This window comes from Pungitius pungitius, chromosome 12 (assembly GCF_949316345.1).
Source record: "Pungitius pungitius chromosome 12, fPunPun2.1, whole genome shotgun sequence".
Taxonomy (NCBI): Eukaryota; Metazoa; Chordata; class Actinopteri; order Perciformes; family Gasterosteidae; genus Pungitius; species Pungitius pungitius.
In genome coordinates this window covers 10,557,736-10,580,220 of record NC_084911.1, presented here as the reverse complement: position 1 = coordinate 10,580,220, position 22,485 = coordinate 10,557,736, and the positions used below count along the sequence as shown (strand labels likewise).

General features: G+C 45.8%; 3 protein-coding genes across 4 annotated transcripts; 2 read left to right on the top strand and 1 right to left on the bottom strand.

Moving 5' to 3' along the window:
* Window positions 1-4,522: 4,522 nt before the first annotated feature.
* On the bottom strand, window positions 4,523-10,218 carry luc7l3 (LUC7-like 3 pre-mRNA splicing factor). 2 transcript variants are annotated; one of them, XM_037476426.2, is made up of 11 exons: window positions 9,972-10,218; window positions 9,360-9,429; window positions 9,169-9,208; window positions 8,934-9,078; window positions 8,748-8,822; window positions 8,390-8,494; window positions 8,061-8,222; window positions 7,614-7,987; window positions 6,950-7,134; window positions 6,644-6,861; window positions 4,523-5,159 (listed from the first exon to the last, which is right to left on the bottom strand). In XM_037476426.2, exons 1-10 carry the CDS (start codon window positions 10,068-10,070, stop codon window positions 6,677-6,679), a joined length of 1,440 nt encoding a protein of 479 aa, XP_037332323.1. In that variant the 5' UTR covers window positions 10,071-10,218; the 3' UTR covers window positions 4,523-5,159; window positions 6,644-6,676. The 2 variants fall into 2 exon arrangements, with proteins under 2 accessions (XP_037332323.1, XP_037332322.1); XM_037476425.2 differs by having other exon boundaries at window positions 4,523-6,861.
* An 856-nt stretch (window positions 10,219-11,074) lies between these two features.
* Window positions 11,075-16,212, top strand: ankrd40 (ankyrin repeat domain 40). The gene is made up of 5 exons (XM_037477110.2): window positions 11,075-11,628; window positions 12,222-12,370; window positions 12,505-13,128; window positions 13,530-13,711; window positions 13,940-16,212. Exons 1-5 carry the CDS (start codon window positions 11,495-11,497, stop codon window positions 14,081-14,083), a joined length of 1,233 nt encoding a protein of 410 aa, XP_037333007.1. The 5' UTR covers window positions 11,075-11,494; the 3' UTR covers window positions 14,084-16,212.
* Window positions 16,213-18,579: 2,367 nt separating this feature from the next.
* Window positions 18,580-22,077, top strand: LOC119221144 (WAP, Kazal, immunoglobulin, Kunitz and NTR domain-containing protein 2-like). The gene is made up of 3 exons (XM_037477612.2): window positions 18,580-19,169; window positions 19,601-19,917; window positions 20,137-22,077. Exons 1-3 carry the CDS (start codon window positions 18,951-18,953, stop codon window positions 21,335-21,337), a joined length of 1,737 nt encoding a protein of 578 aa, XP_037333509.2. The 5' UTR covers window positions 18,580-18,950; the 3' UTR covers window positions 21,338-22,077.
* The last annotated feature ends 408 nt before the right edge of the window (window positions 22,078-22,485 follow it).

The window sequence follows — 22,485 nt, the reverse complement described above, 5'->3', positions numbered from 1 at the left end:
TGTGCTTTTTGTTCCCGGGGTGCACCAATAAAGGGGTTTGCATATTCCCTCCGTCACACATACACCTGTCTCTTTATGCGCAACACCCCGTGTCTGTTGAGCTCCCCCCCCCCCCCCCCCCGCCTTCCAGGGATGCACACGTGTTCTTTGAAATCACCGAGGCCCCCGTTTTGCAGGGCGTCCTTTCAGGCAGCCGTCGGGCTTTGAAGTCCGACACAAGGCTTTTATCTTGTTATCTTGTTATTTCATTGTATTCCCCGCGCGCAACACCACGCAACATCCCGAGGGGTACAACAAATACCCGGGGCCCCTCCCTCTCATCCATAAAACCCGGCCGACAATGACGGCAGGAGAGAGAGAGAGAGAGAGAGAGAGGGGAAGAAAAAACGGGCCCGTTTTATGTTTGAACTAGAACAAAGGGGAGTGTCCGGATGACCATGTACTGTAATGACCAGCCTAATTAATCATATGCATAATTCATTGGACGAAACAAATTGTGCTGAGAGAGAGAGAAGACTCAGCATTTTCTGGGAGCGGAGAAGATGGAGGTTGAGTACTGGAGTTTGTGTGTGGAAAACGGGATTTTTGTGCGTGTGTGTGTGTGTGTGTGTGTGTGTGCGTGGCCAACGCTGGAGCTTTACTTTGACCTTTAATGACAAAAGACTTGCACATCAAACACAGCGAGGGGCAGACCTGTTTTAGCCTCAGGTCTCTGGGGGGAGGCGGGTCTCCGGCTTTGCATGTACGCAATCCATTGATCGGCCCTGTGATTGATCACCACAGATGAGGTTCATACAAAAGCTCACCACCAACGCATTTGTCTTGAAGAACGTGTTGCAGCATTGATACGAGCATTGCAAAAGTAGCGTAAAGGCACTAATACGGATCATTTCTTCCCAGGATATTTTCAAGCAAATGCAACCTTCCACCGTCAAAGGGTTAATTATACATTCCTAATACAAGGCAACATACTCTGTATTCTATTAACCTCATTTTTCCAAGTGAATCTGTACTGGACTATCTTAACACCCGCACCACCTGCAATCAATAACTCCATTTCGGGGACATCGTCTTCAAATGACACCGGAGCGCATCACTGGTCTCTCCCCGTTAATTATGAAGCTCACATAAAGCCGACATTTGTTTGGTTCAGCCAGACTTTGGTGGTAATCGTGATCCGTTCTCCCTTCAGGTTCCTCTCTGGAGACTCTCAACGCCACGTCTGTCGGTTCCATTTTGAATCCACCTGGTGAATATTTACAGCTGCTGTGCGACCGCCGGCCGTCATGGTTCAAATGTGGTGAGGTCAGCTTGAACCGTTGCCTTGGAGACACCGTTGCGCCAAAGGAGGGTTTGAGGGGGTTTCCTGGTATTTCAAGTGAAAGGGTTTGCTCTTCAGGGACATGAGTTGAAATACATTTCACAGATTTTTCCAATCGGTTTGCTGTTTATCTAAATTGCATAATTGAGTTCATGTGATGCATCTAAATCCGTTCTTTTTCATTCCGTGCCGAGTCCGATGTGCTTTGCAGTTTCCCCCCCCCGTCCAAAAATAGTGCCATCCTGCAGAAAGCAAACACCTCTACCTCTTGTTGTATCCTCTCATCGCTCTCTCTGTCTGTTCCTCCTCGAGCTATCGGAGAAGGAGACGGCACACGGGAAAGGCTTTCTCCTCACTCCAACGCCCCACCGAAGGGCTTTAAAGCTCAGGTGGGAGAACCTGAAAAGTCTCAGTGGCTGCCACCCTGGTTTCTGGCTGCGGGCAGCTCATCTGGGGCCAGAACTGCATATACTGCAGGAAGAAGAAGAAGAAAAACAATGGGGGGGGGCGGGAGGAAAAGCAAGAACATAAAGGTAACGATGGTAGAGAGAAAAAAAACGGTGCGAGAAAGCTGCTGGGCTCTTATCCGTTGATTCTGAGCCCGTTCCTGTGGTGGAGCCATCTGCCGAGGGAGGCCGTGCAAACACTACGGCGTGGTTCACTACTACTGAGGAGGACTTTGTTTTCTACCGCTGAAACTGAGCACGGCCAGTACAAACATGAGAAATAAAAGTTCTTGGACAATGTGACACAATTTGTTTTGACGGTGGTCGGGGAGGAGATTACTGAACTTTTGGAGGCCTATTAGTTGCTGTCGACCTGGGCGGCATTAAACCAACGCGCGCCGACGCAGCTCATCCGTAAGCAGGGTGGAATCTCCTGAAGCGGCGTCTGCTGCTCACTTTAGAAGTTACCGGTACTTTACTCGCGCTGTGATGAGGAGTCTTCTTTTAGCCAACTGATGAATCAAACCTCCATCAGAAGGGTGTGTTGAATGTGTGTGTGTGGAGATTCTCTCACTGAGATTGTGTGTGTGTGTGTGTGTGTGTAACATTATGTACAATACATGTCATGTCACAAGTCTGGAGACTACGTCAACGTATTGAGATGTTTTCCCATGAATAAAGCAATTAGCAGCATGTTAACACACACACACACACACACGTAGAAGTCATTCATATGTTAATGTTTAGCGAATGTATTGTCTCTGCAATGAACCGGTGGCCACGTGACACACTAGTGTCTGACTGCACGAGATAGTGAAACACTACAGCCACCCTTGGATTTAATGAGAAACATGGTGGGGTAGTGGGCTGAGCACAGGGTATTAAAATATACATTAGCAGCTCTGGCCTAATAGGTTGATAAGTGCTAAAACTTGCCGGGCCAGAAAAATTGAATTAGGATTAAAAACTCTTGGCTTACATTTAAAAAAATAAAAAATAAAGAATAAAATAAAAACTCAGAACTGCATGAAAAATATAACGCCGTTATATCAAGAAAATATGAGTGCTACAGCTGTGCAAGGAATAATGCAACGTACTGGCTCAGCACAAGTTGGGGCTGACTTTAGGGGGAATTCACTTCCCCTGACACAACATGATTGACAGCTGACACAAGCAGCGAGTGTGAGTTTAGATCATTAATCAGACACCACTGATGAATTGCCCACTCTGCTGCATCATCTACATGCTGCTCTCCCTCTTGACCTTCCCTTGCGATCGACTGTGTCCATGAGGGGGGAAAAGAAAAAAAGAGTAAAAGTAAAGACCATCCATCTCTATTATCCTTTTTTCACCTTGGTTGGTTAGCGGGCCCAATCCCTCCATGCCCCCCCCCCCCACATGCCATTTCCACTTGCTATCTTCCTGTTGTATTTTCCCTCGGTTTTTCCTCTCGCTGCAACGCTCACCCGGGGGAAATACTGCTTCCCTAATGACATTTAGATTGTGTGTGGTGGAGAGAATGGGATGTTAATGTTGTTAATGTCACACTCAGAGTGTGACACTGTTTAGCATGACTTAGTATTATCAGGGATTCCTACCTTCCCCTGTGTGTGTGTGCATTAATAATTCTATAATAATAGCACAGTATGTGTCAGTACTGTATCTAAAGGCCATAGATAATGTGGTTTGAGCTTTTCTTAAAAATTAGATGCATGCTGCCACCTGGTGTTGAGTTATACAAACTGCAACCTGTGTGGCTCTCAGACCAGGGCCTCCCCGCCGTGGGTTATTATTCTGTATTTTAGCTCTCGCTTTCAACAGACCATCTTAAGCCCACCTGTCACTTTGGTCTTATGAGACAGGAAAAGATAGAATTTTGATTTTTTCATGTTACAAGAGAGGGACAGAGAAGTAACAGCTACACGACCACACAGACGCTCATGTGGAACTGAGGCATCATTAGTTTGGGGAGTAAAACACCCTAAGCCATCAATGTACACTAATTGAACTCTATCGAGACTTTATTAAACTGGTACTTCTCCACTGGCAATGGAAATAATGGGGCAAAACAAAAATGTTGCCAAAGGACAGAAAGACTTTTCAGCAGAGTGAAGTGAGCTGAAATCATCTAATTATAATCTCAAACTCAATATAACCGGAAAAGAAACTTTGGAAATAAGGATGGTTATCTGGCCAATTAAACGCCATCTGTCAACTGTTGCCACAGTGAAGCAGAGTTTACAACACATCTTGTGGTTGCTCGAGTTGACTATTAGATATTTGGGAGATTGAATAACGATGTCAGACCATCTGGACATCTGAAATGCTCATTTATGAAGCCTATTTCAGTCAGTGGTGACTCTGCATGATTAGGGTTGTGATTAACAGGAGCCATTAGGAACACTCAGATAAAGAATTCTCACCAAGTCCTCCTGCTTTCTCAACAGGCGCCCGGTTGGGAAAGGTCAGTGACTGAGGAGCAGCACGAGGCCCGGGAAGTGGGGGGGCGGGGCTTAAGGGCTGAACTAAATGGAAAAGAAACATATCGAGGGGTCGAGAGCTGAACATCATGTACGAGACAATCCACTGTGTGATCAATGGCATCCATCTTTCTTCATCGACACTTGTAATGGCCTGAGAAGACTGTACAAGAGGACAGGATCTTTTATCTGTGGTTAAAGTTGAGGATTAACTGCCATACATTAGTTAAATCATGCACTGACATTTGTTCCAGTAGGCAACACACAAGGCAGGGTTGACAAATATTGACTTTTTATTCATCGAGACAACATGGACATTAAAAGCAGAGCAAAATTCAACGAATCTCCATTCTTTGAAATCTTTTGATCAAAATGAAATCAGTATATTTTACAGTGAAGGAAGAAGAGCAATCAATGTGAGCTCTGAGTGAGGAGAAAAGAGACTACCATCGTACAGACGCTTTCAACCGACTTAAAAGGGTCAGGGAGCGAAGTGGCACCTGACAAACCAAAACACAAGCATTGATTTCTTTATTTTTATTATTAGTATTATTTTGTTTGCACTAAATGTCAAGAAACAAGGAGGATGTGTAAAGATTTTCAAAATAACACAAAAACCCAAAATGAACGTCTCTAAGTTTGGTATTCAAAGTGACACCTGGTTGACATCTAGACCAAGTAATACATCAGATGAACCACAACTACCCTCCTCCATGCTGATGGAGCATCAATTAATTTCCCTCCCTCTCTCCTCAATTTACATGTATGCTCATGTTTTTTTTTTTTTTTTTTTTTTAAATAAGCCACTACACATCTGTGGTTCACCTTGTTTTTAAGCAGCGAAGTGTCAGAATCAGGACGAGGGCGGCTGCGCTCTTCCACTTCTTCCTCCGCCAGATATCCCAGCTTCCCCTGTCGAGCAAAGAATGTTCACAAAACGCAATGTCAGTAAAGGTCCCACAACAAGTGCTTAGTACGTAGCTACGAGCAACTGATGCTGCTGCTGGAGCAACACGAAGAAAAAAAAATGTGTGATATGTGTCCCTCACTTTAGCCACAGAGGAGAGTTAAGATCATCAACGGGTTTCTCTATCTGCATTAAAAATCCGTTCTGGTCACCAACTTAGAGCCGAATGTTTTATCAACTGTGACAAACCTGTTTGAGGCTCCTTATGCCAATGCTAAAGTGCACTGGACATATTATAGGCAGATTAAACATTAAAAATACCCTTGCAAAACATAAGTCCTTAACACTACACTTAGGTGACAACTTTAGCATTTCGCATAGAAATATCAAACAGGCCGTCTTCATCGAAGCAGTTTTAAAATGTCTGACAATAATAATAATAATAATAATAAGTAATAAAACTTTTCCCCGAAAGCTAGCGAATCTAAAAACAACAAACCAGAATAAAAGACATAAACATTCAAAGTTCCAACTAAATGTTGTGGAGAAGTACAGTGTTTTTTCTGACAGGCAACAGCATTCAGAAATGGATGTGGGTAGAGAAAGGAGTACCTGGGGTGAGTACCTGCACAGTTTGACAGTCAGAGTATCCATGATTTTTAATTTGCCCTTTTCTCATGTGGTCTCGCTCACAACACCAACGCTGTGTGAGGTATGGAAGTCAGCTGCAATTCATTTGATAAACCCTACCCTCCAGTTAGTTAGTTACGTAAGGCCCTTGTTGCTATAACAACCCACCACCCTCCAACCCCCCCAAAAACACACACTGCATGGCATCATCAGGCACAGTAAGCTGGACAACAAATCCATGGCATTCGAGTTATGATTACGGCAAAATGGCTTGTTTTTTCCGTCCTTTTACTGGAGCTGAGGGGCCGTCTGTATGTTTACATGTGAGCAGACCATGACAGACCATGTCTACAGACATGGATATGTGTACATATCAACACGTAAACACACAGGGGCTGAATCTTCTTCGATAGAGTGTAAAACAGTAAATCAAAACTACATGTTCCTACTTAAAAATAACAGCAAACAGGTCAATACAGGCAGAAAGCGGATTGGACTGGTAATATTCTCTTTCTGCCATTCTGTCCACAGAGACATACAGCTACATGTATCAAAGACCGATACAAAACGAGGGTACCTCCGGGCACGTTCGCTCAGGGCTACACTGGCCTTTCACTCTGGGATTGGTGTGATAGCTTTCTACCTTCTTCTCAATCATCGGGCCTAGTCCTTCATCTTCAGTGCATAGTTATGATGCACTAATCACAAACAGGATAAAGATATATGCACATAGTACATAAGACAAAAGCATAGGCATTGAACTGAAGGTAAACAGGGTGGGGGGAGGGGAAGGGATATGGGGAGCGTGGGAGGGGTTGGGTTGAGAGCCAGGGGGGAGTGAGGGTGAGGACGCACTTACCTGAGCCTGATCTGAGGTCCTATCAGATCAGTTTTAATTGGACTGAGTGTCACCTTCAGAATGGTGGAGCTCTTGCTGGCCGTTAAGCCGAGGGGAGGCGGGGGCACCCGCCCCTTTCTCCACCACTTCCGCTCCCGGCGAAGCCTTGATGGCCGCCGCATCGCTGTCAGAGTGCTTGTCTTTCTTGGAGCTGCTCCTCTCCTCTGTCCCCTTACGGTCTGGGAAATCATCGAATGTTTATGCCCACATCCATCAAAGGGGGAATCTTTTTTATTCTTCTTTCCTGTGCCGTTTATTTGAAATCACCTTTGTCTTTCGATGACCGCTCCCTGTCCCGGTCTCTCTTCTCCTCCCGGTCCCGACTGCGGCTGCGATGGCGGTGAGATTTGCGCTCTGGGGTGCGTGACCTCTTACGGTCGCGACTGCGGGAGCGGCGCTTTCTTTCAATGCGCTCGCGGCTGCGCCTCTTCTCCCTCTCCCTGTCTCGGCTCCTAGAACAAACAGGTAGGCAGGTCGATAACATTTGTGAAGAGTAAAAAAAGCTTTTGGGAAAAGACCATTATAGGATAAATATTTCCTAAATAACATCTCCACTAGAAAAGAAAAACGTTTATTTGACATTTTTCACTTTAAAATGTTTCAGGGAAAAACTGAGAGAAATGTTTTTTTTGTTGTATTCATAACATAAATTAGTACAATGCGCAACAAGCTAGAGGCACCTTAATTCTGTTTGTAAAACAAATAACTAGGCTCCAAAAGTAAAATGCCATAGTGTACAAATCAAGTAAAAAGATGCTGTCAAGTTCTAAAACAACAGGCTGTAACACACGTTTTTAATGGCAAGTCCTGACTTTATGCGTTATTGATTTAAAGAGTCCTCCTTTCATCCATTGCAGAAACACAGGTGCTCCTTCTAAGGTCACTTGTTGCGGTTAGAATGCCCACAGCAATAAGGAGAAGTCGTGCATACCTGCTGCGTTTGCGTTCCCTCTCCCTCTCTTTGTCTCTGCTCCTGGACCTCCTGCGATCTCTGGATCGGCTCCTTTTCCTTTCCGACACTCTGCTAGAATGGCGGCTGTTGGAGTTGCTTCGGCGGGCCCTCCGGTCCCTCTCCCGGTCTCTGTCCCGGTCCCTCTCCCGGTCTCGCTCTCTGTCCCTCTCCCGTTCGCGCTCCTTCTCCCGTTCCTTCTCCTTTTCGCGCTCCTTCTCCCGTTCCTTCTCCTTCTCTTCCTCCTCCTTGCGCTTCTTCTCCCTCTCTTCTCGTTCACGCTCACGGTCTTCTCTGTCCTTCTTAAGAGCCGGGCTTTCAGCCTGCGGTTCCTCTGAGCGACGACGTAGTTTCTCCTGAAAGAACAAGAATGTATTAGCGACAGTTGATCATTACATTTGTGATATTAGTGACATTTAATCCTGTTACCTTGAGCTCCTCCACGGTGGACTTTATCTTGGCGTAGCCCATGTGTTGTTTGCCCATCAAGTGGTCATCCACTCGAGACTGTGCGTCACCCACAATGAGAAAGGCCCCACACACCTCGCACACCTCCATCTGTTTCTCCTGGGCCGCAAAGCTCTCGATGGTCTGAATAAACAAAACGGTACGAACATTATGTCAAAGCAATCCAATAAGCAACATAGTTCAGCCTGGGAGCACAGCTGCTGGCCTATTTGCTCAGGTTGGATTCTGAAGACGTTTGTGATGATAGGGTATTCTTTCAGAATCGAGCGGTCTGGAGTTCTCTGACTCACCGAGGGGTTGGACCCAAGCAGCTCTCTCTCCTCCTTCAGCTGCTCCACCAGCTTCATCATTCCCTGGGCCTCCTCCACTCTGCCCTCCGAGCCCAGCTCCTCAATCTGAGCAAGAACAAAACAGATAAGTCCCCCACCAAAACAAATGCAGGGACCATAACAATCAAATAGATTGGAGGACCCAATGCTGATGTAATTTCAAATTTGGTTTTGTAAAGCGAAGAGATGTTATTATCCATGCTGGTAAATCTAGCTTTGACAACTTGAGAAAGCTATACAACAGATATTCACCACGGTTAATATGCACTAAATATGCATTAAAATCTACAGCACTTATTTCAACATAGTCTTTACAGACCTGTAAGACCAGGTCTTCAATCTTCTCTGTTAGAACCTGGCCCTTCTCTTCATTCTTTCCTGATGGACCTGGACCCTGAAGGAAGAAATATATCAGTGTTTTCCCTAAGTTTACAACTTCGGGGAGAGGGGGGGGTTCAAAACGTTACTTTCAAAACAAAACATGTATAACTTAAAGTGCACAAACCCCTGCATTCTGCTGGGCCTGGGAGAGGGCGAGCCTGGCATGCCCCCTGCGGATCCGCCGCTCCACCTCGGCCAGGAGCGACTGCAAATAGCGCAGGAAGTCCCGCTCATAGCCCTCCTTCATGAACCGAGAGCTTTTCTCATACCTGGAAATGGTGGAACAGAAGCAGGTTATTAAGTGGAAATATCAGGAGACTATCACACAAGCCATGATAGAAAGCACAACAGGAACTTACGTTATTCGAAGATTTTCATCATGGATTTTCTCACATGGTCCTGGAAAAGATTTAAACAGGTCATAATGACATGTAGGTGCAAGTATTGCGTTCTATATTATACACACACACACACACACACACACACACACACACACACACACACACACACACACACACACACACACAAACGCACATGCACCTTAACTTACCCAAGTCTGAGCGGGTGTTGGTGAACAGCTCAGCTGGGCAGAAGCCACACAGATAGTATCGACATACTTTCTTGAAGAGAGAAGAGGCCAACACAATACCAACGTTAATACAGACATAATTAATCTTGTGGTCTCTCTGGTGTAGCGTTAACTAGAGTTAAAAGCTAAAGCATTTCTGGGCAGAGCAGCCTCTAAAGTCACCACTTCACGTGAAACTGATTGAACACCAATGAATTGTTACTTATGGCTCATGTTATCATTAAGCTACGATAACAGAAGCGGGATCGAATTTGGTTGGTTAAAGATTAACTATCCCTCAAAGCTAACATAATGACCCTCAGTAATCCACAACGTCTCAAGCCGCATTGTAAGCCAATGAACTAGCGTTAGCATTGGCTAAAGCTAGTGCTAATTATCATGCAGCGTGCTTAGATAAAACTGATAGCGTTTTCGTGCGTTCGCAATAAGATCTAAATATTTTACGAAGGTATTCATTTAACTAGCTCCCACAACATATTCGCTATGTTTAAATGCATCTTAGCTAAGCCAGGCATGTTTTAACTTTAGCTTATGGAATAGGCTGGGCTAATGTTAGCTAGAATGCTAACTTACAGTCTCGTCGTCCCATCGCACGTTGCATCGCTTCTCATCCGGGGCCAGATTTCGATCACGGCCCATCAGCTCATCGAGTAACTGGGCTGCTGAAAGCATTTTGCCCACAAGACTGTAGTCTTAATCTAAATCACTATGATATTTAAGGAAGTACTTCTAATCAAAATGGCAGATGCTATAACAACGCCGCCCGTTTATGACTCTACCCAAGAACCGTTTAATACGAATGACGTCATCTCCGTTCTACTTCTTCTTCTTCGGTTTTTTTGCGTTTAGTGTCAAATAATTGCTGCATTGACGTTATACTTTGCTCCGGAGATATACACTTACATTTATCCGTAAGAACACATAAAAATGCATACAACATATATTCATACGCCCATGTTTTACTATACAATCTGAATCAACTCACCAAACTGAAATACTCACATATAAGATGTTTAAGTAATTTATTGATCGATAGTTACTAACTAAACATCCATATTGTTCAGTGAGCTTGAATACAGACATTACAGTTATTTAATGATATACAAAGTTTGAGTGTTTCGTCTATTCTATATATTATTATACTGTATAGACTGCTCTCTGGTGGTATTATAATAGTATTGCTGTGTTGTAATTAATGAACTGTTTTACAGTTTTACCAGTGCATGCCTGTTTTTGGAGATCTATGGTAGCAACACATTCCGACGTCCGGTGATTGCTTTAATATGAGCTGAAAGACTAAAATAATTATTAGTAATCTTTTTCATCCTGTCTGCATGTTTTCTCTCAAGTGGGGCTTATTGAAGGGTGCACAACTCCACATTGTGGTCAATATAAATACAGTTATTATCTCCCGTGTGTTTTACGTACGTTCATTAAATTCAGAAGGAAGTATAGTATGTGGTCTGGAGGGAAACATGTGGTTATTACCCGCTGGTTGCGTGGTTACCGACAACACGTGCTACTAACAGTGGTTCCACCTTTTATTTGTTTAGGTTAATTTATTTAGCGACAACAAGTGGTGACAGAATAGTGTCAAATATTTTCTTTTACATGAAAAGTTAAGTGTCCAACCAAACTTATCCGTAAATGTATTCAGAGTGGAACAAACATTTGTGCCCGCTGTTGTTACAGCTAAAAATGTCCCCCGATGAGGCGCTGATGGTATCGGCAGCCCGATGACGGAGCTCCGATACCAGTGATACACTGAATGAGTGCCCAGAGTTTTGGCAGTGGCACTTTACTAGCTATAACGTTATCTAACAACATAGATAAACGGCGAGGACGGACCCTGCCGTGTAAACGCCAAAGATTCCACTCGAAGTTTCATTAGCCGGAGCGATTAGCCGCCACAAGCTAGCACATCGTCAAGCTAGCCTGTAGCTAATGTTAGCCGGGTAGCTAAGCTGGCAAGTGTATTTTTTAGTGGCCGCATGTGCCGTCATTAAGTAACATTGTTGGGCGCTTGCAGTTGACAACTTTTTCCGGTAGGCGTTTGTGTATCTTATGGTCTCTTAGCGCTAGTTGCCTGTATCAAAATGTCCACCACTTCGTTGGATAAAGAACTACAGGAGCGGCTGAGAGAGGCGTCTGCCATCGGGGACATCGACGAAGTGCGGACATTGGTGGAGAGTGGAGTAAACGTTAATTCCCAGAACGAAATAAATGGCTGGTGAGTGTTTTGGAAGAATGAATGGTGTCTTCTCCACGACAAACGCAAGATGACAAGTGTCGTTTTGACGCACGTATTTAGGTTAATATTCGTTTTTTGAAGCTTATAGAACGGTTCAGTGGAGCAAAGTGCCTTGTTACGAGGGATTACATCTTATCGGTGTGAGGCAAGGTTTCGTTAGATAGACATGCCACTTCTTAAATGCTCCGGTTAATCTGTAAAAACATGCTCTTGTTTTCTAGTACCTGCTTGTACCATTAAAATATCAGTCACTGTGAAGTTTAAAGAGTGAGTTAATACTACAGTCATGAACCTGCCAAGCTTATTGCCATAGATTTATTGGATTAAATGAAACAATATAAACAAATGAAGCAACTTCTGTACAGACATTAGGTGCAAACTAAATACATTGCTGTCAGTAGGTAGATACATTTTTTTTCTGTTTGCCTCCTGGCTTCCTGTCTCAATACCCAACTTCTGTAATGATGGGTGGAACTTTAATAAAGTACTATTGAATGCATTTGATTTAATTTCATTAGCGTAGGGATGTTTCCACTCACTTAACTGTGTCCCCTCTCCAATAATCTCTCAAGGACATGCCTGCACTGGGCATGCAAGAGGAACCATAAGCACATCGTGTCCTACCTACTCAGTTATGGAGCGGACCAAGAGATCCTCACAGCTAAGGATGAGTTGGCCTCGCAACTTACATCCAAACCAGAGATCAAGCGGCTTCTGGGAGGTACGAAGATGAAGATTTCTTACCCACTTGTTTTAGTCGCATCATATACATTTTACAAGTAATTTGTTCTTACTTGCATTAAATGTAATGTCGTCTAGATACTTAAAATGTGAAATAATCATCTTCTTTTGCAGTCGAAGTGGAGGATGTGCCTGAAGTCAAGGAGCCTGAGTTGCCAATCATCCCCAACTACCTGTCCAACCCAGCCTTCATGTACTCCAAGATGGATAAGTCCGAGATCCTCCTGGCGCGGCACCTCGCACAGAACAGTTCTGGAGAAGACGCGGAAGACACGCCGAGCGATTCCCCCTCCCTGTCCCCGTCTCACAAGCTTCCCAAACCCCAGAGCCGCTTCTCTGACGGCCTCTCGCCTCCCCCGGGCGCCCCCACCCACAGCCAGGCCCATGGGGACTTCATCCCTGTGACTGAGCAGAACGGCACGTCGCACAGCCCGGCCTCGTCGCACCAAAACGCAGCCGCAAACTGCGCGGTGCCCATGGACCTCGCCGGCAACCGCGGCGACTACGCGCCCGCAGGGGCCCACAACGGGACCGTGTGCTCGCCTCCGTTGGCCTCGCCCAGCCCCAGCGTGGCCAGCAGCAGCGGGAGTCAGGTCCAGGCCCCGGGGGCCAGCGCTAACCCAACTATGAGCCGGCAGCAGTCTCTCCCCCAGCAGCTGAACTACGGCCAGGCCGGCGGGCCTGTGGCGGCCTTCCAGCCTTTCTTCTTCACCAGCACCTTCCCTGTCAACGTGCAAGGTGTGTGTGTGTGTGTGTGTGACCATGTGTATTGTAATATTTCCACACATGCAGAGCCAGATTAAGTGCTTTGCTGAGTACTTAAAGCTTGAGGAAACAGCCTGGCACTATGCCACTCAGCGCATTACATGATGTTCACGAGCAGAGCGGTGAAAACGTCAAGTTGGGTTGATTTAGTTTTTGCGCTCTGACTTCCTGGCTTTCTGGAGCTGTTTTTGTTATTGCCAGGCAACTAGCGGACATATGTGTGTTTGTGTGTTGGCAGCCTACTTGTCAAACCAGAAAAGGGATTTAATGGCTGTTTCCATCTCTCGGTCTCTCTCTCTTTATGATAACTAAACTATCTCAGCATAAACTATCTGTGTTAAATAAGAGGTATTACTCTGTTCCTTTTTCACCAGAGCTGGTGCTGAAGGTGCGCATCCAGAACCCCAACGCGCGGGAGAACGACTTCATCGAAGTGGAGCTGGACCGCCAGGAGCTCACCTATCGCTCCCTTCTGAGGGTGTGTTGCCGGGAGTTGGACATCAGCACAGAGCACGTGGAGAAGATCCGCAAGCTGCCCAACACCATGTTGAGAAAGGTGGGCTGACGGAGGATACAGTATGGCAGCAAACCATGTGGGCTTTTTGTAACATTGGGCTTTTATTTTAAGAAATCCAGAAATATAATAATAAAGTGCTCGCTTACAATTGAAACGCCTTCATATATATGACCCAAAAGACAACTGACATGTTTGGAAATGGGCTTTTTATACCGTTACTTCGGGGTAGTTGAATTGGTCTAAACGTCCCTGTCTCTTCCTGTCCAGGACAAGGACGTCGCTCGGCTGCAGGACTTTCAGGAGCTCGAGGTCGTGTTGGAGAAATCCGAGGGCTTGTCCCTTTTCTCCGGCACCGGGGGCCTAACGGACAGACCCTGCTACAACATGAAGGCCTCCCGCCTCACCTACTAGAGCTGCCGCAGAGCCCCAGGTGCCCCCACTTGTGATGGGCCTCTGTAGCTGCCCTCCCAGCCCTGGATCGGCTTAGTCCTGCTCTGGTGTTTTCGCCAATTTCCTTACTGGGATTTTTTATTTTTTTCTTCCCCAAGTTCTGTAGCTATTGCCCTCCTCGGGCGCCTCCTGCTGCTTTAGTGTACCCGGCCGGTTGTAGGCGATTACTGATGCATGGTGTCCTTGATTATGTGCAAAAGTATTTGGGCCCCCCTTTGCTCCTCTCTTGTATTTCTTCCTCTCCTCCCCACTGCACTTTTGTGCCAAGGCTCCAGTGGGACAACAGAGGGAGGCACCGGCTTGTCTTCCCTTACGCACCAGACTTGAATGGGATTCTGTGAGAGCCTTTTTTGGTCACATGTACGGACTGTGGTTACAAAGTGGAAAGACCTGGATCACAACAGGAACTCGACACATCGACTGGAGCTTTTAGCAGAGTGTTCTTAGAGGTTCTAGCCGGCATCCACTCTTTCATACATGCTGTAGGCATAAACCTCAGTGTCTTTCCTGCGGAGGGAATAGTGTACGGTGGAGGTAGCCTCTCACCAGGTGAGGTGACGGTATCTTTGGACATATAGTGCTCCTCTACACGTGCTCTGCTTTAATCTCCATCCACATTTGAGTCTTGGATCCCCCCTGATAATTAAATTGTTCAGTCAGACACTCTGTAAAACGGATAATCAGTTTTGTTTTGAACTTTTGTGTCTTTTTATCTTGGACAGAAACGTATATATCGTCGGGATAAAAGTGCATTTCTTTATTTTTTGCTTCCATTTCTGTTTGCAGGCTTAATTCAGCTCAAAACTTAAGCTGTCAACTTTACTTTAAATGTTTGCCTACTAACGAAGCGAGACCGCTCAAAGGCGGTGTATCGCACGCGTTGTTTTCAGTTGCTGCCGTTCTGTTAAACTGTGATTAGACTCAAAACCAAAAACTAATCTAGCCAGCAAAGATACAAACCGCTTCAGAGGCCAATGCGCAGCGTTAGATTTAGATAGCGGAGAGCGTAAGGCCGTGTGGCGCTTTCTTCTTCATCCAGCACTATTCTAAACTCTAAAGGCTGATCATTTCTAACCGTTATTTTCTAACCGTGTGTAACCTATATTTAAAATTCGGCCGTGACTAAATAGCCATACATGGCCTCCTTTTGGTTATCAAGGCCAGTCTAGTATTCAAAAAGTTTTTTTTCTTTTATTTAAGCCATTTGTTCTTTTCAGTTGCTTAATCAGTTATAAGCTTAATACGTTTTGTTGTCTGACTTCACCGGAGACCTGACCAGAGGAGCACACTGAAAAGCCTTGTTGCACTGTACTGAAAGGCAGGGGTCATGCTGCTTTCAGCAACACTTTATTCCTTCTTACATTCTCAATGCTGGGACTTTATTTTAAGCAGTGCAGTAGGCGGCCCCCTTTCACTTCACATCTACAATCAAAAAGGCCCCCCACCTACTGAGGCTCTTACTACATATCTATGTTTTATGATCATTCTTTTTAACCGGTTAGGCCTGTTTTTGTTTGTGTCAAAAAGTCTTAACTTAGTGCAAGAAGGAGTTCAACGGGATCAAAGTCCCTGTGGTTGAAGCAAAGTGCAATGTGTGGTTGGTGGGAGGAGGGGGGTGGGGGTTCAAGAAAGTTTGCTGTGTGAAGAAAGGACGACCAAGAGTGCTTATTTTCTGTCCCAACAATGCTAAATGCTTGATTACGGGAAGTTGTGCCCCTTGTTAAGGCAAGAGTTTGGCGCTGTCTGGGCGGAGCATCGCCCGGGTCCCATGGCGTCCTGGGGAAGGGGGGGAGGGGGGGGGGGCGCCATGTTCCAAATAGGTTTCTATAGGATCTCTTTTGATTTTGTGGAAAGGAGGTAACTAACATTGTATTTGTTGAGTTGCTAATTGTTCTAGAAAAATGCAGAATACAGTTTGACTTAACCTATGCATTCAGAGTCTGATATTTTTATATACAGTGCGTCCTGTGCACTTGTAGAAATGATCTTCACTGTTTTAAGTTGTGTTGGATATTTATGGAGATATGTTCTTTGATAAAGCATGGTGAACTACTTCCCTCTTTGTCCCTGCTCTTCTAAAGTGTGTGTGTGTGTGTGTGTGTGTGTGTGTGTGTGTGTGTGTGTGTTTTATTGAAATGTTTGTTTCAACTATCAGCCAGTAGAGGGCGTCTGGGTTTTGTCAGTTCATAATAACAGGATAGCATTACCTTTTCTTTGAATTTAATTGAATATAAAGGTATTTGAAAACATAAATGCTTTAAATATTGGTCCATTTTCATGTTTCTCCAAAAAACTAGAAGCTATAGTGGGCCAGTACTGAGCGCTTACGTGTTTATTTGTGAGTAAAGAAATTGCTCCCTTATTTTTAGTCAAATCGGCGCTACTAATCTCTTTATTAAATAAGAATATATATTTAGATCTGCAGGTAGTGGAAAAAATTATCTTTACTTTTATAACTGGGTCCACTTAAAAGTAGCCATTGTTACATTAACAATTTCATTCTTGAACACCTGATTTAACAGGAATAGCTCAATTGTAAAAAAACAAACAAACAAAAAACAGTTCAACATTAATCTAACATGCTATTATTATCACATAAAAGGTCCTTATGGACATGCTCCATGTCCCAAAGTTCAGTAATGTACTGTCCAGCTGTGGCTTTTCACTTTTGACCTGCATTTGTCCGAGCCATTGTTGTACATTCTGTTTTGAACTCAAAACATTTTGTTATGTTCCCTTTCTAATTTAAAGAACATAAACAGTAACGGTCGTACGTACACACTTGCGATCCTAAACAGCTCTCGGTGAAATGAATACGATGGAGTTCACGCGGCGAGCAGATGTTCAGACGCTGCAGTCTGGAGGGAACAGATATTGCACAATCTGGGCCGAATGGCGCCTTTTAGAAAGGGACACGTGCAACGTAAATACACAGACAAAGATGTGTCTGGCAATCGTATGCCTGCGTGTCCGTCCATCGGCGGAGCGTCTATCCTGGCGCGGTGGAAGCGGCTCACGGCCCTGCTGTGGCTGGACGTGTCTCCCTCCTTTGTTCAGGGGCGAGACTCTCCTCACAGGTTTAGCATGAACGAATGAGTAAAGCCACCGAGGGATTAATGCTGAGGTCGGGTTTACACTAGTTTATATATGTCCTGTAAATACCCAAGAACACAGAGGGAGCCTGTAAGCGATTAACGCTGTGTGATTTCAAAGTGATTTGAAAGAAAGAAACGTGGAATGCCGAAGGTCATCTTATGAATGCAGTGTGTCAGTCAGGCATCTCGGCACAGGCCCACAGCAAATGGATGAAGGAATAGAGGACATGTGCTCATCTGTCCGATGAAAGGCTCCAGCCAGCCAGCCAGCACCCGGAAGGTCAAAGTCAAGGTGTGAACAGGGTGGAGGCAGATAGATGGCCTGAGCGCCCCTCGTGGACTCCATCATTCACCGTGTGACACACCCTGTAGCCCTTTCGCTGGGAATGCAGGATCTCCAGGGTCAAAGGTCAGGGGTGAGTGGCTGGGCAAACATGAAAACACAGCTTGACTGTGTGTGTGTGTGTGTGTGTGCGCGCAATGGGTACTATATCATTTGTGCAATCTTTTTTTTCTGTAAGTGATCAATGTTATCATCCGTTAGATCTTCTCATTCATTCTTTACCTTTAGTCATTGTGTACTTGATGTGTTTGTGTGTATGTGTGAGTCCACCAGAATGCTTTGATATTCGGTTCAAGTTAAACCATGTTGGGATCATCAGGATTATGTAGCCAGTATGGCAGAAACTAAAAGTGTTATGTGAAGGAATAGTACGATTTGGAAGGTTGGATGCAACAAGCAGCTCAGATATGGCAGATATTACCGGCCCATTCACAGATGGGGCTTGTATGGCACCCAGTATCATTGTCATCACTTACCAGCAAATAAGTGTTTTGTTGGTCAGGTACGGAAACTTTGAGAGAAAAACTTGGATGGAGACCAAAAAAAACACTTTGAGCTCAGTGAAACCAAAATGGGATCTACAAATAACGAAGACACTGCATTTGGTGCCATCTTCTGGACACTGACGTTTGGTCCATTTGGACGGGAGGGATTTCACAATAAGAGGTGCTAAAAATAAGTATTTCTGCACAGTATTGTTACGCAAAGTTGCTTTGACTTGGTGCAGAAGTCATGGCAGATAATTTATAGCAAACATATTTAAAGCATATCCTTTTTTGAAATGCACAATAAAAACAATCTGCTAAAATTGAACAATTTCACATATTTCAAAATATTTAAACGTGGGAAGTGTTAAATGTTAGTTTCAGGTTGTAACCGTCCTACTCTTTAGAGTTATTTCTACTTATCTCCTTCTCCTTTGCAAGCTAAGGGTTAAGATAGCCTGCGACTTACGCACAGGTGTTCCCCCCCCCCCCCCCCCCCCCCTCAGTCGTTTCTCAAACAGCGCATACCACCCCCTCCCCCTCTCTTTAATTAAGTTGATCATAACTGTAACTCAGCTGGGATCCGCTTCCGACGTGACACGTTACTGTAATTCATGTAGTTAGATCCTCGGTGGGTTTGCGCACCGCAGCACTGCTCTCGCGCTGCTGTTAAGCGCCGCGCGGCTCCAACCCGGAGAGCTCTCCACGTCGAGCCCGGTGGCGCACGCTCCCCGCACGCAGCGTCGGATCCCGGCGGTTAGATACGAACAACGCGACCCTTTGACGGGGACTTTACACACAGGTGGGCGGGTTGTTCTCCGCTACTTTTCAAGTCGTGTTGAAGAAAGTTTTTTTTGTTGTTTGTTTTTTTGTGTGTTAACCGTCCGCTGTGTTACGCGTCGGGCATGTGGTGGATGCTGTTTCCCCGATGGATTTGGTTTCTCCTGGGACCCTCTTATACTATTCTCATTTACTCGGGGGGCAGCCGCGTGAGAGCGATGCCGATGCCCATGTCCGTGGCCAAAGTGGTGTACTCTCACGCGGGGCTGTGCCCGAATGACCTGAACCCCAACCTGTGGGTGGATGCTATGAGCACCTGCATGCGCGAGTGTGAATCCGACCAGGTGAGTGTGACCCGAAACCGAAGTGCGATGCGCTGTTAACAATAGAGCATCAGTGCGCGGGGTGTGCATAGAAGTTTTAGGGGACGAGGAGATCGTGTCGGGAGAAACCCTGTAAATGTCAAACAGCTAGATGAGCGAGTACCAAATGTCCGGACAAATCCCCCCTTTTTCCTTTGTATTGAGCAGGAGCTGCTTCATGGGGGTTAGTGAAACCATAAAATCAAAAATAATCTTAGTGATACACGTGTTATATTTTTAACAGATTGCATCTCTTTCAACAGTTAAGTCATGCTGTGTCAAGTTATCCAAATATTGGTCAAAACTCTGCACACTGACATCATTTAGATTACAACCGTTTAATGCAGGATTTGAACTAATAATGTATTGTAAAAAAAAAGTTTTTGATTCATCTTTTCTTTATCTACCTTTAGGACTGTGAGACATTTGAGAAGTGCTGCCGTAACGTGTGTGGTAACAAGAGCTGCGTGGCATCACGCTACATAGACGTCAAGGGCAACAAGGGCCCGATAGGAATGCCGCAGGGCGCCACCTGCGACAAGTTCATGTGCTCTCAGCAAGGGTCCGAGTGCGACATCTGGGACGGCCAGCCCGTTTGTAAGTGTCGGGACCGCTGCGAGAGAGAACCCCACTTCACGTGTGCGTCAGACGGCATGACATACTATAACAAGTGCTACATGGATGCAGAGGCCTGTTCCAAGGGTATCTCTATCTCTGAGGTCACCTGCAGGTAACATGTTAAGTATTTTAGATATCTATCTTTGTTTTTTTTGGTGTGGTGAGGTAAAGTTGTCCCGTTTTAGTCCTCGGAATGGAACTGTTTTCTGGCAGTAGCAGAGCCACTTAAACGCGTTCCCTGCTCCCTGTGTGTTCTATCAGTATAGTATGAAGAGACTCTTGACATCTCTTGGCTTTCATTCATTCCCTTTCTTATTGAACTCAACTACAGGTACCATCTGACCTGGCCAAACACCAGTCCCGTCCCAGCAGAGACCACCTTACGCCCCACCACCGCCCTCCAGACCACCCTCCCCGCTGACATCCAGCTGCCCGCCATTCACAGCGGCCTCACCCAACAGGCAGTCTTCGTGGGCGAGACGGCCAGCTTCCTGTGCGACGTGTCTGGAAAGCCGCGCCCGCAGGTCACATGGGAGAAACAACTGAAGGGCAAGGAGAACACCGTCATGAGGCCTAATCACGTCGAAGGGAACGTCGTGGTCACCAACGTGGGCCAGCTCGTCATATACAACGCGCAACTTCAGGACGCCGGCATTTACACCTGCACGGCCAAAAATGTCGGGGGGAGCGCGGCGTCCCACTTTCCCCTGGTGGTGATCGGGAGGGAGGCGAAAGGTAAGAGCGCGGAGGGAAACGACACCAACCTGCCGTTTCCAGCCGAAGAGTGTCTGAAGAGTCCGGACACGGACGACTGCGGGGAGGAGAGCATGACCTGGTACTACGAACCAAAGAGGAACAATTGCTTCACCTTCACCTACAGTCAGTGCAACAAGAACCGCAACCACTTCGACGCGTACGAAACCTGCATGCTGTCGTGCGGCGGAGAGCTGGCGGCGCCGTGCAGCCTCCCGAGTCTTCAGGGGCCCTGCAAGGCCTACGAGCCTCGCTGGGCTTACAGCAACAGCCTGAAAAAGTGCCAGTCCTTCGTGTACGGAGGCTGCGGTGGCAACGAGAACCGCTTCGAGTCCCGGGAGGCCTGCGAAGAGATGTGCCCGTATCCCAAGAACCGCAAGTGCAAGGCGTGCAAACCCCGGGCCAAGATGGTCAGCAGCTATTGCAGGAGCGACTTTGTGATCCTGGGCCGCGTGACCGAGCTGACGGAGGAGCAGGAGTCGGGCCACGCGCTGGTGACGGTGGAGGAGATCCTGAGGGACGAGAAGATGGGCCTGAGGTTCTTTGGCAAAGAGCCTTTGGAGGTGACTCTCCTGAACATGGACTGGAACTGCCCCTGCCCCAACATCACCACCACCGACGGGCAGCTCATCATCATGGGGGATGTCCAGAACGGGATGGCCGTCCTGCAGCCAGACAGCTTCGTGGGACCCTCCAGCGTTCGTCGAATAAGGAAGCTCCGGGAGGTCATCCACAAGAAGACCTGTGATTTACTGAGAGATTTCTCTGCCGTTCAGTAGAGTCTGTTCAGGTTTCACACTCGCTGGAAGCCGTGTTGTGTTTTCTGATTATTTTAAGCTCCAGTGAACTCAACATCTGTAACGTTGGAAATGTCGTTGCCTGTTTGAGATGTTTATTTTTCTTTTCTTTTGTGTCTTATTGCTCTGTAGATCTCAGAGAGTCACTAATCGTAGCTTCACCGTGTCACTGATTCTTTATTGGCAGCTCTTTCCATTCAGGATTTCCTTACGGATCCTCAAAGCGTTCTAAAATGTTATGAAGCTTTGTCAGTTTTTTGGCGCTCTGTCTGAAAAAGGCAGTAGTCACAAGTATATACCCTCTAACAATCCTCTTGAAACCTTTTACTAAAACAGCATTTTATATTTTCTCTCAAATCTTCTTTACACTAATACTATTAATTTAAGGGTATTTTTTAATATTTCTGGTACGTCTGCCTTATGTTTTTTCGTGGGTCGTCCCAACACTTTGTAACATCTGTCAGGAACACGTGAGCCGACGATAATGCACGGCGAAGCATCAGTTTATTTACCAGAATCAAATAAGCTCTTTGGTTCCATATTTTGTGGAATCTATTTTGACTTCCGTCACAATACATGAGTATGTATGTGGACTTCTGTACCATGTATTTATATTTCTTGATTTATTTTTCATATGTATATATATCTATAGATATATAGACTTATTTTGTTTAATGATATCTATGATATATTAGTGTCCATTACAACGTGCATGGAATATGACGGCAAAAAGAATAAAGATGATTTAAAAATACTACTGATGTTCTTGCTTTATGATGCTGTGCTTGTCTCTGAGTGGAATACAAAATACCCTGGCGTGCTCATAGCTTATCAAAAGCCTCATGCATCCTTTCATCCATGTCCTCCTCCTTCCAATTGTATTTCTCACACACACACACACACACACACACACACACAGGGCCCAGTCTGAAGCAGGTCACATTCCAGCCCCGCTGTGGTGGCCTGCAGAGCTGTGTGTTGTGTTGTGTCTGGGTCTGGGGCCCTCGCATAGCACAAATCCCACCAGCCATCTATTGGCCTTGTGCGGCTCCTTTCATGTGCGAGAGGCCGGGGTGAAGGGTAAGAGGAGGAGGAGGACGAGGAGGAGGAGAGGGATGCCGGCTGATTCT

Coding starts and splice junctions, on each gene's coding strand:
- ankrd40 (XM_037477110.2), top strand. CDS start 11,495: ATGTCCACCACTTCGTTGGATAAAGAACTACAGGAGCGGCTGAGAGAG. Junction 11,629..12,221: donor CAGAACGAAATAAATGGCTG/GTGAGTGTTTTG, acceptor TAATCTCTCAAG/GACATGCCTGCACTGGGCAT. Junction 13,129..13,529: donor CTTCCCTGTCAACGTGCAAG/GTGTGTGTGTGT, acceptor CTTTTTCACCAG/AGCTGGTGCTGAAGGTGCGC.
- LOC119221144 (XM_037477612.2), top strand. CDS start 18,951: ATGTGGTGGATGCTGTTTCCCCGATGGATTTGGTTTCTCCTGGGACCC. Junction 19,170..19,600: donor GCGAGTGTGAATCCGACCAG/GTGAGTGTGACC, acceptor ATCTACCTTTAG/GACTGTGAGACATTTGAGAA. Junction 19,918..20,136: donor ATCTCTGAGGTCACCTGCAG/GTAACATGTTAA, acceptor ACTCAACTACAG/GTACCATCTGACCTGGCCAA.
- luc7l3 (XM_037476425.2), bottom strand. CDS start 10,070: ATGCTTTCAGCAGCCCAGTTACTCGATGAGCTGATGGGCCGTGATCGA. Junction 9,079..9,168: donor GATGAAAATCTTCGAATAAC/GTAAGTTCCTGT, acceptor CACCATTTCCAG/GTATGAGAAAAGCTCTCGGT. Junction 7,988..8,060: donor CCACCGTGGAGGAGCTCAAG/GTAACAGGATTA, acceptor TTGTTCTTTCAG/GAGAAACTACGTCGTCGCTC.